General features: G+C 48.1%; 1 protein-coding gene across 2 annotated transcripts in view; it reads left to right on the top strand.

The window, feature by feature from the left end:
* The window catches only part of SCLT1 (sodium channel and clathrin linker 1), a 365,290-nt gene that overhangs the window by 55,441 nt on the left and 293,472 nt on the right, over positions 1-16,377 (top strand). For both annotated transcript variants that reach the window (XM_082270326.1, XM_082270327.1), the window contains exon 5: positions 12,067-12,139. In XM_082270326.1, the coding sequence (XP_082126452.1) occupies positions 12,067-12,139 (73 nt within the window). The remainder of the gene's footprint in view (positions 1-12,066; positions 12,140-16,377) is intronic.

Genomic DNA, 16,377 nt, shown 5'->3' with positions numbered 1-16,377 from the left:
CTTCTAGATTCTCCATGAGCCATCCTGGATTTTCCAGATCTTCTGTCCCGAGTACCTGTTTACCATCCTGCTTCTTGGTCATTGACTTCAACAGCTTGGCTGTTGAAGCCCAGGTCTCTAAAGACACAAGCCTATCAGACTCAGTCATCACTACACCTTTGACAGCTAAGAAATCGACTTCTCACAAAGTCTTATCAGACTCCCAGGTCTCAAGTCCTTGTCCTTCCATCCAGATGCTGTCCGATCCTGTGCTTTTATGAGGGTTTTGGGGCTGATGGCTTTCTTAATGTCAGTTCCCTTTGCCTAGTTCCACTCCAGACATATGAAACACAACATTCTGTCTCTGGACAAACTGATCCAGCTGATGTCAAGAATCAGTCTTAGTGGCTCCATAATTTGGTGTTTGAGACAAGGAATTAATTTCTCCCCATGTTATGGATGTTCATGATAATGGATGGCAGCCTGGCAGGCTGGGGGGGGGGGGGGGAGTCCTAGGCACCTTGTCTTGTTGTTGAAGGAATCAATCATTCTGCTGTTTCTTCAGCGTTTGACCTGTTAGAGGACTATTCAATTTGGACCCGGCCAGACAACACCATGGTGGTGGCATACACTAACCATCAGGGAGAAGGAAAAGCCTTGTTCTGGCAAGAGAGATAGAGTGTATTCTGTCATGGGCAGAAGTTAATGCTACATTCCTAACATAGACAATTTCCTCAGATGGCATCTTCCTGACCTGGGTAAGTTGTCTCTGCACCCAGAGTTATTCCAGAACCTGTGTCCCAGGTGGAGGATACCAGATTTGGCCTCCAGGTTCAACTACAAACTGGACAGGTTTGTATCCTGGTTCAAGCATCCCCTGGCGGAAGCACTAGATTCTCTAATGGCTCTGTTAAACTATTACATCCTGATCTGTGCTCCACATAGTTAAGATGGAGGGGTTTCTTGTAATCTGCATTCCTCTGGATTGGCCTAGTGATGACCTGGTAAGGCCTCTTTCAGAAGCACTGTGGGTTCCTCCAGAACATCCAGGATTGCTGTTCCCATCAATAGTTTACTACTCTGACATGCTGTTAAAACCAACATTCTATGGGATAGGGAAATCTTTGTCTGTTACTCTTATGATGGTCAAAGCTAGTTTCTCTTACGTCCTCCGACAGTCGCCGCCTCTTCATATTCGTCACATATGGGGTATTAGACTTTGCTCCGAAGGAGTAGCTAGGCAACAGAATATGTTAACAATAAAGCTTTAACATATCCCACCCTCAAGGGGTGGTCCCCTCAGTCAATACCCTCCTACTTCCTGCAACCATATCTCAGTTTTAATGTCTAGCTTGTCAGGAGTGGCTGGCTCTCTCTGTGCTGGGACTTTTTGTCCCAGACTCTTTCTTCTTTTTAATATTTTGTTTGAGTTTTTTTCTCTACCTTTACTTAGCTGTTATTTTGGTCAGCATTAGTTAGTTCTTCGGACGAAGAGGATCATGCGGACTGGGTCTCGGGCTGATCCCCCTGATCGCAGGTCGTGGGTCAGTGGCTTCCCAGTCTGCCATCGAGCGTTCAGCCAGGTAACGCTCCTGGCACAGTGAACGACCCATCCCTGTTCGGTGCAGGGATGATTGGTGAGGTGGCTACCTCACCGGACGCTGTGCGGTTTCTTAACCGCCATTGTGTGCGTCTTGAATTGCGACTCTCCCTGCCTCATGTGCAGCGGCTTGTTCGCCTGTGCGGGTTCCCCACGCCATGTGAGGTAAGTGTATCTATGTGGGGACCTGTCTGTCTGGGGGGGGTCTCAGTCTGGGACTGTGTAACCTGCCTTTATTCGCACTGCTTGTCTCCCTATCTCTCGGCTGCATGCTGTGGGCTGCAAGGGGGGGGGGGGAGCTGTGTGACACTGTGTGTGTCAGGCTGGGCAGTGTGGGAAGCTGTGTGCTGTGGGGCATGTTTTTATGGCATGTTGGGGCATATACAGCGATCGCTGCGGCGATCTAACATGTATCCATATAATGGGATAAGCTTGTGTGTGTTTTTATGCACTATGGAGCGGCGATTTCGGCGCCAAACGACGCCATTTTACCGGCGCCCGCTCCGGCCGCATGGTTTACATGCACGGCGGCCATTTTCTTGTAGCCTCCATAGGCTTACATAGAGCGCCCTGGCAGCATCACTTCCTCTTTCCTGGAACACCGATCGAGGCAGCAGCAGCAGCGGGGTCTCCTCAGGTTTTATCCTTCTATTCCTGTTTGCCATTGCCTGTATTCAGTCTGTATATTCCCTGTGGGGGTCTCATTGTGCCTGAGTGTGGTGCGGTGGGCTGCGCTTGCCGCGCTTGCTAAAAGGGGGCAGTTAACCCTTGGTTGTCTGGCATACAGGGGCAATGGATTCTCAGGAGGGCAAGTTTCCCACAGTATTGGTGGAAAGCCAGGGGACCGCTGTTTCCCCCCCAGGGGGGGATTTAGCCACTATTGTGGCTGGCCTTGCTGCCCAGGTGCAAATGCTGGTGGCTGCTCAATCTACTAAACGGCCCAGAGTTGCTCTGTCCTCTGATTCTGAGGGTGAAGGTGATGGGGCTGTTCTGGCAGGGACCCCCTTATCGGGGTCCCGCTCCTCTCTTGATCTAGTGGGGTCTGAGGTGGAGGCTGAAGTTGAGGGGGTCGATAATTCTCCCCCTGGCTCGCCTGAAGAGCTTGCAATCATGGATGAGTTGATTGCTTCCATTAAGCAAACGCTGCGTTTGCAGGACGAAGTGTGTCCTCCCGCTGCCTTGGCGGCTTATGGGACGCAGAGAAAACGCAGGACGCCGCAGGTTTTTCCCTGCAATGCTGATTTTCAGCGCGCTGTTAAGGATCAATGGCGCGATCTGCGCAAACCTTTTGCGGTACCAAGTAAATTCAAGCTGCGTTATCCTTTCTCGCCTGCCACTGATGAACGGTGGTGTGTGCCTCCACCAGTGGATCATGCAATTGCGGTTTTGAACAAAGCCACTGCGATTCCTGCAGAGGGTTCCCCTGTTTTCCGTGATGCCACGGATAGGAGACTGGAGTCTCTTGCCCGTCATACTTATTCTGTTACGGGTTCTATGCTTAAGGCTCTGTTTGCTTCTCTCATGGCGGCCCAGGCGATCGCAAGTTGGACGCAGATGCTTAGGCGCGTCCTAGTGGCCGATTCGGCCTCGCCGGCGACCCTGGATATGGTGGATCAGATCCACCAGGGTGTCATGTATCTGTGTGATGCGGACCTGGACCTGATTCCGTTGGCTGCACGTGTGCACAGCGTGGCGGTGTTGTCTCGCCGCCTGGTTTGGTTGAAATGTTGGTCGGTGGACCAATCTTCCCGTAAAACCTTAGCCAATCTGCCTTATGATGGGTCTCGCCTTTTTGGGGAGTCCCTGGATGTGTTGATTAAGGGGATCACCGGGGGTAAGAGCACTCTCTTGCCCCATTTCCCCAAGGCTAAGGGGGCTTCTGGGAAGAAGCATGCGAATTTTCGGCCCCCTCAGGGGTCCTTTCGTGCCTTTCGGCCGCACTACAAGGGCAAACCGTTCAAAGGCCAAGGTTCTCAGAAGAAGCCCTGGTCTGGGAAACAGAAGTCCGGCCAATCCGGACCTGCGGCCCATAACAGTTCGGCCTGAAGGGGCGCCCTCACCCAGTTTTGGGGTGGGGGGGACGCTTGCTCGGTTTTCTTCAGCCCTGGTTGGCCCGTGTGCGGGACAGATGGGTTCTGGAAATCGTTCGATCTGGTTACAAGATCGAGTTTCTCTCTCGGCCGGAGAGCAGATTTTTTCCCTCAAATCTACAACTGTCTCCAGAGCGCCTGCGGGATCTGCACCTGGCGGTGCGGGACCTGAGGGCTCAGGGTGTGGTGGTTCCGGTGCCTCATCGGGACAGATTTCGGGGGTTTTATTCCAATCTGTTCACCGTGCCCAGGAAGGAGGGCAAGGTTCGTCCGATTCTGGACTTGAAAGCTCTGAACCGCTCTGTGCGGGTTCGCAAGTTCCGCATGGAGTCCCTGCGCTCGGTGGTGGCTGCCCTGGTTCCGGGGGAATTCATGGCCTCCATCGATTTGAAGGATGCGTACCTTCACATCCCCATATTCGAGGGGCATCAGAGATACCTTCGATTTGCCATTGCGGAGGATCACTACCAGTTCGTGGCGTTGCCCTTTGGGCTTGCCTCGGCTCCGCGGGTCTTCACCAAGGTGCTTGCACCGGTTCTGGCATTATTGAGGGCCCAGGGCATTTCTGTCCTGGGGTATCTGGACGACATTCTGATTCGGTCTGCGACCAGTCAGGGTCTGGAGAAGGACCTGTCTGTCACAATGCAAACTCTGCAGGAGTTCGGTTGGACGATAAATGTTCCAAAGTCGACACTGAGTCCGTCGGTTCGTCTTCCCTATCTGGGAATGATACTGGACTCGGTGCAGGCGAAGGTCTTCCTGCCGGAAGACAAGCTCAGGACTCTTCAGGAGGAAGTCAGGTCCCTCAGGGACGTTCCACACTCGTCTCTGCGGACGTGTATGAGATGTCTGGGATTGATGGTCTCGGCCTTCGAGGCGATTCCTTTCGCTCAGTTTCACACGCGGGGTCTCCAGGCGGAGATCCTGTCCAAGTGGGACGGGCGACCTCAATCTCTGGATCTTCAGATCTCGTTGAGTCATCGAACCAGGGTAAACCTTCTGTGGTGGCTCCAGTCCCCGTTGGTGTCCGGGGGCAAGTCGTTTCGTTCGATCTCGTGGACGATAATCACTACGGATGCCAGCCTGTCGGGCTGGGGTGGTGTTCTGGGCGTTCTGTCCGCCCAGGGGACCTGGTCGGAGGGGGAGTCTTCCCTCCCGATCAACATTCTGGAATTGCGTGCGATAAGGCTCTGTCTTCATCGCTGGACGGACCGGCTGCAGGGCTGCCCGGTTCGGGTGCAGACGGACAATGCCACGGCGGTGGCATACATCAACCACCAAGGGGGCACCAGGAGTGCCCGAGCGGCTCGAGAAGTGGCCGACATTCTGTCTTGGGCCGAGACTCATGTCCCGGCGATAACGGCGGTTCACATTCCGGGAGTGGAGAACTGGCAGGCAGACTATCTGAGTCGCCAGACCCTGGATCAGGGGGAATGGTCTCTCCATCCGGCTGTCTTCCAGATGTTGTGCGCGAAGTGGGGTCTTCCAGATGTGGACCTGTTCGCGTCTCGCCTCAACTACAAGGTGAAGAGGTTCGTGGCAAGGACGCGCGACCCTCGGGCAGACGCGTCGGACGCGTTAGTGGCCCCGTGGCATCAGTACAGGCTGATGTACGCTTTTCCACCGATTCAGTTGCTGTCCAGGTTCCTTCGCAGGTTACACTCGGAACGCAGCACGGTGATTCTTGTGGCACCGGACTGGCCTCGCCGGTCCTGGTACGCAGACCTCGTGAATCTGGCGGTCGACGCCCCCTGGCGTCTGCCTCTTCGAGACGATCTACTGTCTCAAGGACCGATTTACCATCCTGCTTTACAGTCGCTGGCTTTGACGGCCTGGCTGTTGAGACCGAGGTCCTGAAGGAGAAGGGTCTCTCTCCAGAGGTCGTTCATACCTTGATCAACGCGAGGAAGTCTTCCTCGGGAAAGGTTTATTACCGTACTTGGAAGGCCTATTTTGCCTGGTGTGAGTCCAGGGGGTTTTCACCCCGCACGTACTCGGTTTCCCGTGTGCTGTCTTTCCTTCAGACGGGTGTCGATCAGCGTTTGGCGCTGGCCACGATAAAGGGTCAGGTGTCTGCGCTGGCCGTTCTGTTTCAACGTCCCGTGGCTTCCAACTCCTTGGTTGGCACTTTTATTCAGGGTGTGCGGCATCTGGTTCCTCCTAGGAGGGATCCTTTGCCCCCCTGGGACTTGAATCTAGTTCTTTCTGTGTTACAACGTGCTCCTTTTGAACAGATCAGGGAGATCTCGTTGTCTCTGTTGTCCAAAAAGGTCGCCTTTTTGGTGGCGATCACTTCGGCTCGCAGAGTGTCGGAACTGGCGGCTTTGTCCTGCAAGTCTCCGTACCTGGTTGTTCATTTGGATAAGGTGGTCTTGCGACCTAATCCTTCTTTTCTGCCGAAACGAGTTTCGGAATTCCATCTTAACGAGGATATTGTTTTGCCTTCGTTGTGCACGAAGCCTAAACATCCAAAGGAGGTGAGATTGCACTCTCTGGATGTTGTTCGGGCGATTAGGGTTTACCTTAAATCGACTGAGTCTTTTCGTAAGACGGACTCCTTGTTTGTTCTTCCAGAGGGTCCTCGGAAGGGCATGGCGGCTTCGGCCTCTACCATCGCCAAATGGATCAGGCAGACCATTGAACAGGCCTATGCCTTGCAGGGGAAGGTTCCCCCTGTGCCTGTGAAGGCGCACTCTACTAGATCACTGAGTACGTCTTGGGCCTGCCGTCATGGGGCTTCTGTAGCCCAGGTGTGTAAGGCGGCGACCTGGTCGACCGTGCACACTTTCACAAAATTCTACAAAGTAGATGTTCAGGCATCGGCGGATGCTTCCTTTGGCCGCAAGGTTCTTAGTGCGGCTGTTCCATAGGGTCCCTTGTTGGGGACTCCTGGCTGTTGGGATATCTTTGTATTCCCTGGTTTTTTGTCTTTTCCTGGGTTGTTGCTCCTGTTGAGCACTTATTTTTGCTGTTGCCCAGCTGGTTTCCTTCCTTTGGTAAGGTTCCTTTCTTTGATGTGGAGACTGCGTTGCCTTTCGGCGCGGATGCGTTTCCCACCCCTCATGTTTGCACTGCTTTGGGACGTCCCCATATGTGACGAATATGAAGAGGCGGCGACTGTCGGAGGACGTAAGAGAAAACGGAATTTTTGTAAAATCTTACCTGTAAAATTCCTTTCTCTGAGTCCTCCGACAGTCGCCGCCCCCGCCCCTCTTTTGGGGTTGAATGTATACTCTACTGCTATTCCACTAAAACTGAGATATGGTTGCAGGAAGTAGGAGGGTATTGACTGAGGGGACCACCCCTTGTTAAAGCTTTATTGTTAACATATTCTGTTGCCTAGCTACTCCTTCGGAGCAAAGTCTAATACCCCATATGTGACGAATATGAAGAGGCGGCGACTGTCGGAGGACTCAGAGAAAGGAATTTTACAGGTAAGATTTTACAAAAATTCCGTTATACCACTTCCCACATTGTCTTTTATCAAATATGAATGTTGTATTTGAAGGGGTAAGATTTTCTGTGTTCCTTAATGGATGAAAAAGAGAAATTGATTTTTTGCTCACTGTAAAATCCTTTTCTTGGAGTCCGGTCCAATGTATTAGACGGGGGCCTTCCTTAAGGCTTCATGTACACGGGACGCTGGAAATGGCCGTTTAGGAGCAGTTGGGCGTTTTTTTTAGAAGCCCCTGAACCCATCTATATTTTATCTTATCTGTCCATGTACACATGGTCGTTTACAGTCATTTGCAGGCAGTTGCGCTCAGAGACTGTTTTTAGAACGCAATTATTTGTGTTCGAACGTGTGTTTCCCGGCGTTTCAAACGCACAAACGCGTCCAAACGCGTCCGAACGCGATGACCCGCGTTTAGCGTTCGCGTTTTTCCATTTTAAAGGGGAATAATTTTTTTGACCTCTAGGAACGCTTCTAAACGCAAACGCCCGCAAACGCCGCTAAACGCCCGCTAAACGCGGGTACAAACGCGACCGAACGGACGTTTCAAACGTCCTAAAAATTCCAGCATTCAAAGGGACTTTTAACAACGTCCCGTGTACATGGAGCCTTATTGCTCACAAACGTCTTTTTTGTGCCTCCGGGTCACAAGAAAAAGGTAAACCGTTTAGGTCTTCTGGGGGTTCCAAGAAGCCATGGTCTGGAAAATCTTAGTCTGGCCAATCTGGACCTGCAGACAAGTCCTTGGCTGTATGAAGGGGCTCCCTCACCCCAGTCAGGGGCGGGAGCGGGGGGCATCTTTGATTCTTTCAGGAACCCTGGACCTCCTTGATTCAGGACAAATGGGTTCACAAACTCATCCGATTAGGATACAAGATCAAATTCCGGTTTCGTCCGTCGAACAGGTTCTTCCCGTCCAATCTTCAATTATCCCCAGTCCGGTTAAGGGACTTGCTATGGGCAGTACACGACTTGCTGTCGCAAGGAGTGATTGTGGTGGTTCCCGCTCAGGAACGTTTTCAGGGGTTTTATTCAAACCTATTCACCGTGCCCAGAAAAGAAGACAAGGTGCATCCCATCCTGGGTCTCAAAGTCCTGAAACGCTTTGTGCGGGTACAGAGGTTTCAGATGGAGTCCATCCGCACGGTAGTAGCGTCTCTGCATCAGGGCGATTTCTTAGCCTCCATAGATATCAAGGATGCATATCTACACATCCCTATCTACTCTGGACACCAGCGGTTTCATCACTTTACGGTAGCAGAGGAGCATTATCAATTTGTGGCGTTACCCATTGGTTTCGCCCCTTCTCCCAGAGTGTTTACAAAGGTACTAGCACCGGTATTAGCACTGCTGCGCCGGTGGGGGATTGCGGTACTGGGGTACCTGGATGATCTCCTGTTGAGAGCGGACTCTAATTCAGCCTTGTTGGGGGATCTGACGATCACGGTCAGAACTCTGCAGGAGTTCGGTTGGAACATCAATTTCAAGAAATCCGCGCTGACTCCGGTTCTGAGATTGGATTATCTGGGCTTGACTCTGGATTCAGCATTGGCGAGGGATTTTCTTCCCCCGGACAAGCTGCAAAAGTTGCAGGGGGTGATTAAGTTGTTGTTGGACAACAATTTGTCCTCTCTATGAGTTTGCATTGGAGCCTTGGGTCTGATGGTATCGACCTTCGAGGCAGTTCCATTTGCTCAGTTCCATACAAGGCTTTTGCAAAGGGAGATTCTTGTAAAATGGAACAAGGATCCAAAGTCCTTGGATTCTGTGATTCGGTGGAGCCACAACACAAAATCTGCTCTGTTGTGGTGGATTCAGTCTCCAGCACTGTGCCAGTGCAAGTCCTTCCCTCCGTTGTTTTGGACGGTGGTAACCATGGACACCAGCCTGTTGGGCTGGGGCGGGTTACTGGGGATGCTCTGTGCCCAGGGTACCTAGATGATGGAAGAGTCAAAACTTCTGATAAATGTTTTGGAGCTCAGAGCAATAAAGCTTTGTCCTTGGACAACTCGTCTGCAAGGTTGTCCGGTTCGGATTCAATCAGACAACGCCAGGGCTGTGGCTTACATCCATCACCAGGGGGGCACCAATAGTGTCTTGGTGGCCGAGATTCTGGCCTGAAGGGAAAGCTTTGTTCCAGCCCTCTCTGCTGTACACATTCCAGGTGTGGAAAACTGGCAGGCGGATTAGTCGTCAGGTGTTAGATTAAGGGGAGTAGTCCCTACACCCGGAGGTGTTCCGCCTCCTGCGTGTTCGGTGGGGGACTTCTGAGGTCGATCTGTTTGCCTCTCGCCTCAACAAGAAGGTGCAGAGATTCCTAGCCAGGTCTCGAGATCCTCTGGCTGACGCCACAGACACACTGGTGGCTCCTTGGGGTCGGTATCGGCTGATTTATGCATTTCCCCCATTAGAACTCCTGCCAAGGCTTCTGCACAGGATAGACATGGAAAACATTCTGGTTGTTCTGGTGGCTCCAGACTGGCCTCACCGGTCTTTGTACGCAGACCTGATGAGGCTGGTTGCCGATACCCCGTGGAGACTTCATCTTAGGGAAGATCTGCTTTCTCAAGGTCCTGCTGGCTTCAATGGCATGGCTGTTGAAAGTCAGGTGTTGAGAGATAGGGGTCTTTCTGACTTTGTGATTCCTACACTCTCTTTAAGACTAGGAAGTCAACTTCCAGGAAGATCTACCATTGTACGTGGAAATCATACATTTCATGGTATGAACCGCTGAAGGTGCACCCTCGCTTGTTTTCGATCGCTACGGTTTTGGCCTTTTTGCAGAAATGGGTTGAACAGCGGTTGATTTTGGGTACTATCAAAGGCCAAGTTTTTGCTTTGGCTATATATTTTCAACGCCCCTTAGCCACGCATTTCCTAATCCGGACTTTTATCCAGGGAGTCCAGGCTCCTCGGAGGCGATCCCTGTTACCTCTGTGGGATCAAAATCCTTTTGAAACAATTCGGGAGATTTTGCTGCTTTCTTTGTCTCAGAAGGTAGCCTTCTTGGTTGCAGTCACTTCTGCCCACAGTGTATCTGAATTGGTGGCGTTGTCTTGCCGCTCACCTTATCTGGTAGTACACAGGGATAAGGTAGTATTTCGACCTAATCAGTCATTCCTTCCTAAGGTGGTTTCTGATTTTTATCTGAATGAAGACATTGCTTTGCCATCACTTTGCCCTAAACCTCAGCATCCTAAGGAGTATGCCTTGCATTCTTTGGATGTGTTTAGGCGATCAGGGTTTATTTAGAGACCACTGAGTCCTTTAGAAAATCAGACGCTCTTTTTGTCCTTCCTGATGGACCTCGTAAGGGATTTGCTGCGTCTGCCCGGACCATTTCCAGATGGATCAGGTACAGGCCTATTCACTGAGGGGTCAGGTTCCTCCTTTCCCAGTGAAGGCTCATTCTACGAGAGAGCTGAGTGCCTCTTGGTCTTTTCGCCATCAGGCATCGGTGCTACAAGTTGGAAGGCGGCAACTTGGTCATCTGCATACGCTCACAAAATTCTACAAGGTAGATGTGTTGACATCCGCGGATGCTTCTTTTGGCCGCAAGGTTTTGCAGGCTGCAGTTTAAAAGGAATCTCTGTTTAGTTTCTTTTTGAGGGTTAAATTTTTTTCCATGTGAGCTCCAGTTGTTCCTGGTTGAGCTCCATGTTACCTGGTTGGCTAAGTTTAGCCATTGGGGACTTACATTATGTTTCTGTGTTGTTTCCCACCCCTCATGATTATACTGCTTTGGGACATCCCTATGAGTCATGAAGACAAGGAGCTGCGTCTGTCGATGAACGATAGAGAAAACTGGATTTTTGTAAGAACTTACTGTAAAATCCTTTTCTCTGAAGTTCATCAACAGACACAGCACCCGACCCTCTACTTCTGAGGTATGTGTTTTTTTGTCTTCTAAACACTGCTTGCAACTAAACTGTTTGAAGATAGCAGAGTCTGAGGGGTTATGACTGCAGGGACAGCCCCCATAGGCGTGGTTACGTTTTTGTTTTTTTTTCCTGCCTAGTGCCTATTACTAGAAGGAGGAGCATAACCCTATGAGTCATGAAGATAAGGAGCTGCATCTGTCAATGAACTTCAGAGAAAAGGATTTTACGCTAAGTTTTTTTCGATCTACAAGGATCAAGGGAACATGTAATGAGATGGATAAAGAAGTAATTTTTTTTTTTTTTTGCAGGAAGTGCTTCTTTATAAAATGTGGAAAAAAGTGCAGCGCTAATAAATACTAGCAATATAAACGTGTATATATATAAACCAAGAAAGGTAAATACAAATAAATAGCAAAATGAATAAAAGTGAACATCAAATCAACAGTCCCATATGTGAAGTGAAAAAAACAGTCCACAACGGTGATAATTGAAGTGCTCACTGGATCCCAACACCAACAAGATATAGAGATATAATGTGCTCACCAGAACGATAGGACTCAAAATGCCATATAGCATATGAGTCAAATCAGCTTGTTGTACAATGGATGGATAATCCGAAAGGGATGACTGAGGTCACTGATGTTGAGGTGAAGAGGTAATAGCAGATATGAACCGTCACACCAGAGAGGCTCTCACTCCGTCAGATGGCCAGAAAGGAACCAAAAAACAAGGGAGCACAAAATAGTGTAACACTGCTAAAATTTTAATTAAATAAAAATACACCAAATCGCACTTACAAACATCTCGTGGTAAAGAGCGTATACAGATGCAAAGGTAGGCTGCCAGCAGCGTGGCCGTGCTTCTTTATAGTTTTGTAAAAAAAAAAAAAAAAAGCAACAGATTTGCTGTAAATAAAATAGCAGAGCTAAAACTGATGAGCAGATCAGATAAACTGCCAGTGGAGCGATGAAAAAAAAATTCTCTACTGTTTAGTCACAAACCTCTAAGAATTGTAACACACTTTCTAGATTTACCCTTAATGTGAAAATGTCCTTTTTCTAGGAATGTGGATTTCCTAACTGGAGAATTTGACAAACATAGTGAAGAAATGAGTGAGCAACTCCGTTTTTATCAGGTATTTCTTATTTCCCTTATAACTGGGCAAAAAAAAGAACAAATTAATAAATCTACCCTTGAATTGTTATCGGTTTAATTGTAATTATAGATGTATCCGATTTGCATATTCTTAATGTTAATCAATTTGTCTTTTCTTCTATTAACTTTATTTGCCTTCCTCTATTAACTCATTTTGTTTGTTTTATGGAATATATCGTAAAGTGTCTTGTTTGAGCGAGCACTTGTTGGGCAGTGCTATTGACAAATCTCCTTGTGAACGGGTCACAGTTCTTCCTTCCTCTCTGCAGAAGAGGAAGGATTCTAAACTACCATTCATATGTGGAATGAATATCATTATTGCTTCTGCTGCTTATTAGAGTTGCAAGGCCAAGCGGATATTTCCCTGTCCATTTTATTTGAGGAAATATGTACAAGTTTTTGGCTTAAGATTCACGGACATTGGACAGTATCAGAGCTTTTAGATTTGTGAATGATATTTGAACAAAAGATCAAGACAGACTAAAACTACAATTTAAGTGCAGTATTGCTGGATACATACAAATTTGGGCACTTCAAATTATATGTTGGACATCCACAGAAATTTTCTTTGTTGATTATCAAAGATACTTGCAGGCATTGCTAGGTGCCAGTAGCATTGTTAGCCTAACCAGAGTTTATACCTCTATAGCAGGGGTCTTCAAACTACGGCCCTCCAGTTGTTCAGGAACTACAATTCCCATCATGCCCAGTCATGTCTGTGAATGTCAAGTGTTTTCCAATGCTTCATGGGATGTGTAGTTCTGCAACAGCTGGAGGGCCGTATTTTGAGGATCCCTGCTCTATAGGTTCACTTGTGTGAAATTACATAAGGAAATGTTTTTACTCATCTGGCTGGATAACTTTTCTTTAGACATTCAAACTTTGCATGCAGATCTAGTTCTGTCGATCTTGGAAAGTAAGAGACTTTAATCCTGTGAAAGAAGGTATATCCCTCAGATAGCGAAAGATGGGGAATGTCACTCAAATGGTGTACAGCTGTTAAAGTGTATTCAGTCTAGACAGGAACTATATTTGAAGGTGGATTGACCTACTTTTATTCAAAATGAAAGACATTTCAAACAAAAACAGTTGCCATCGCAGGGGTTTATCTGTATTAAATCAGTCCAACAAAAGTTGTTTAGCCCCCTGGCTATTAAGACATCACCCCCTCTGAGTCAGTCTCTGCCCAGACTCCCCTCACAGTCTCCTTTAACTTTGAAGCAAAACAAAGTTACCTACCTGGCTATACAGGGTTTCTGTCTTGGGACACACTTTCTCACGTAATCCAGGCCGTATGCCTCTTTCACAGATTCCTTGGCTCACTTACTCGTAGCTCTGTGCCGTACAGGCCTATGCCCTGAACTCTCAATAGAAGCCCACCTATCTCCTATGCTGAGACCTACTGTCTCCGGGGGGGGGGGGGGGGGAGTGTCTGCACTGCTGCTATGCCCTTAATTATAACCGGAGTGAACAGCTGTGCACACTTGACCTGCTGGTCTCTAGTAAGACCTAGACACTGGGTTGGACCCTTCCAAAACTCTTTGAAGTTTCCAAGCTCCGGACCGTGAATTACAAAACCTGGAGGAAGTTGACAAACTAACTTTCTCAGAACTGCCATTCTGAAACCCTTTAAGCAGTATCCTTGAAAACCCTGTGTTGTTACAGTGGCAGTGCCTCAAACTGTCAAAGAAGACAAACCAACTGAAGATGCAACTGGGCCACAGAAAAACATATTTTTGAAAGTCGCAGTGAATCAGAATGTGGAAATGGGTGTCTATTAAAAGAAGACAGTCTCCCAGCTAAATTACCTGTAGGATAGTCTGTAGAGACTGCAACTTAAAGTGCTAAGAGTTTGAGATCTATAATCCCTTGTGTTCTTCTTGACCAAAAGAGCTTGTTTTTCTAGAAGAGTTGATGTATTTTTTTTTGTCTTGCATGCTTGTCTTGCATGTCAGAACTTGGGTTGGAATTAACTTTGTGCAATGTTTTCTTTGAAAATTCTATGAATGACCTTCTGAAGTTGTTTTCACCATCCATAAGTCATGTCACTTATGTTTTCCACCCAATCTCTACTGAACCTGGAAAGCCTGGCTCCTACCTGGGGAGTCTGGGCAGGCAAACCTTAAAAAGATTACTGTTCTTTCTTGACCTGCAAAAGCAGAGCCCTTGGCTGTCTATAAGAAGGAATACTGGGACCAATGAAACTATTTTCCCTGTCTATTCCTGCAAGCCTCTTTTGATCTGTCCTGATACAGGTGAATAAACTGAGGTCTTCATCAGGTGCCTGCCTTGGGAAATGAATCCCAATTGCTCCCCAGTGACCCTCACGATTGCCACATCAAGTTTGTTTTCAATCAAGGACTGACCCTCAAATGAAGTTTTCCACAAGCCTTTCTTGGCAGCAGGGATTGCCAGCCACAGTTTGAGCCAGGGGGGCTCTTTTTCCTGTTGCCAACCAAGAAGACATCACCCTCACTCGAAATTTAATTATCTCAATTAAAGCTTCTGCTATAAAAGCTGAGGTGAGCTTAATATTTCTCATTAAGGCAAGGATCTTGGATTGAACATATTGGTTGAAGATTGCAAAGTCTATTCCATAGAGCCTGACCTCAAGAGCCTTTACTGGAGTCTACAAATCTTTTGAAAACATCATAAAAGAATACTGGCCTATACTATTAATAGATAAAACCTTGAGTGGTTTTCTCCCTAAAAAAACTAAATTTATTTACCGAAGAGCAAAAAATCTGAGGAATTTTCTAGCCCCCAACATTCTGGATCCACCCAGGAAACTGGTCACATTTCTGGATCAGACTGGCTTCTTTTACTGTGGGAGATTTGTGGGGTGCAGAACTATAAAAAAGAGGAAAAGAAAATTAAACTCCTTTTTAAATCAAACAGTTTAGGTGGAGAGTTCAAAATTAAGAAATGTATTACTTGCCAGACCACCCACGTGACATATCTCACAGCCTGTCCATGCGGGCTGCAATATGTAGGTCGTACAACCAGAAAATTGGGAGTAAGGATTAATGAACACATTAACAATATTAAAAAAGGATTCCTTAAACATATTGTTTATCAAATCACTTTAGACTTTAACCATAACTGAGATCCCAGTTTATTAGAATTTTGTGAGATAGATAGAATAAAGAGTTATGAGAGAGGTATGAATATGACTCAGGCTATTTCCATGAAAAAAACAAAATGAATATTTGACCTTAATACTTTAATTCCCGCTGGTTTAAATATAGATATAGATTTAAATTGTTTTATTTAGGAATTTTTTTTGTTTTACTTTGTAACGTCTGGGTTTGTTCTTTTGAGTCTGAATTAGTAAAATAAAATGTAATTTTCCTTTCGTTCATCGACAGACACAGTGCTCCTTAAATCATAACTAATGGGTTATATTGCCTCCTCCAGAATTAGGACTGGGCAGAACAAGAAAACAACTGGCTACACCCATGGGCCATCCTCAGCTGGTATATAACCCCCCCTCTCTGCTCTAGGTAATAAGTTTTAATCGGTCTGGTCAGGAGTAAGGACCTAGGCTCCCGGCTGGGATCTCTGGTTTTCGCTATTTTTTCCTTCCTTACATCTTTTTTGTTTTTTCTCTCGGGAGATCTACAATCGACAGCCGGGCTGGGCGACTGCCCAGCCAGTGAGCGCATGCAGACCGCAGCTAAGCCCTAGGTCGGCCGCGACATAGCCTCACGGACAGAGGCGATTTAAACGTCTCGCAGGGTCGCATACGACCGGGCTTGGGTATGAGTCGCAGAGGTCCCTTGGCCTACAACTCTCTTACTTCGGTGGTGAGGAGTTCTGTCTGGAGCATTACCCGCACCATGGAAGGGTAAGTACAGCCCCCCTCTCCCCTTTTGGTGGTTTTCTTTGGGATGGACGCGAGTAACCTCCCGGGATGGTCGGACCTGCCTGTGGGTTCTCTCCTCCCACCCTTAAATCCCTCACTGAGCTGGGCTTCCCCCACTCCCATTTCCCTCCTGTCTGGACCTAGAGTCTTGTGGGGGTCCCAGGGAAGAGAATGCAGCAGAGACCCCCTCCCCCCACATCCCCACTCTGTAAGGGTCCTGGGATAGTGTGTGTCCCACCCTGGTAGTCTGGAGGGGTCCCAGTGTAGGAGACCCCTAGGTGCATGCCCTGCTGTTTGCAGTGTGGGTATAGTGCAGGGGGATCCCAGCTCAGAGACCGGTGCAGAGTGCACAG

Source organism: Pelophylax lessonae (genome assembly GCF_965119305.1).
Source record: "Pelophylax lessonae genome assembly, chromosome: 1".
In the NCBI taxonomy this organism is placed as follows: domain Eukaryota; kingdom Metazoa; phylum Chordata; class Amphibia; order Anura; family Ranidae; genus Pelophylax; species Pelophylax lessonae.
This window is presented reverse-complemented; position numbering and strand designations above follow the sequence as displayed.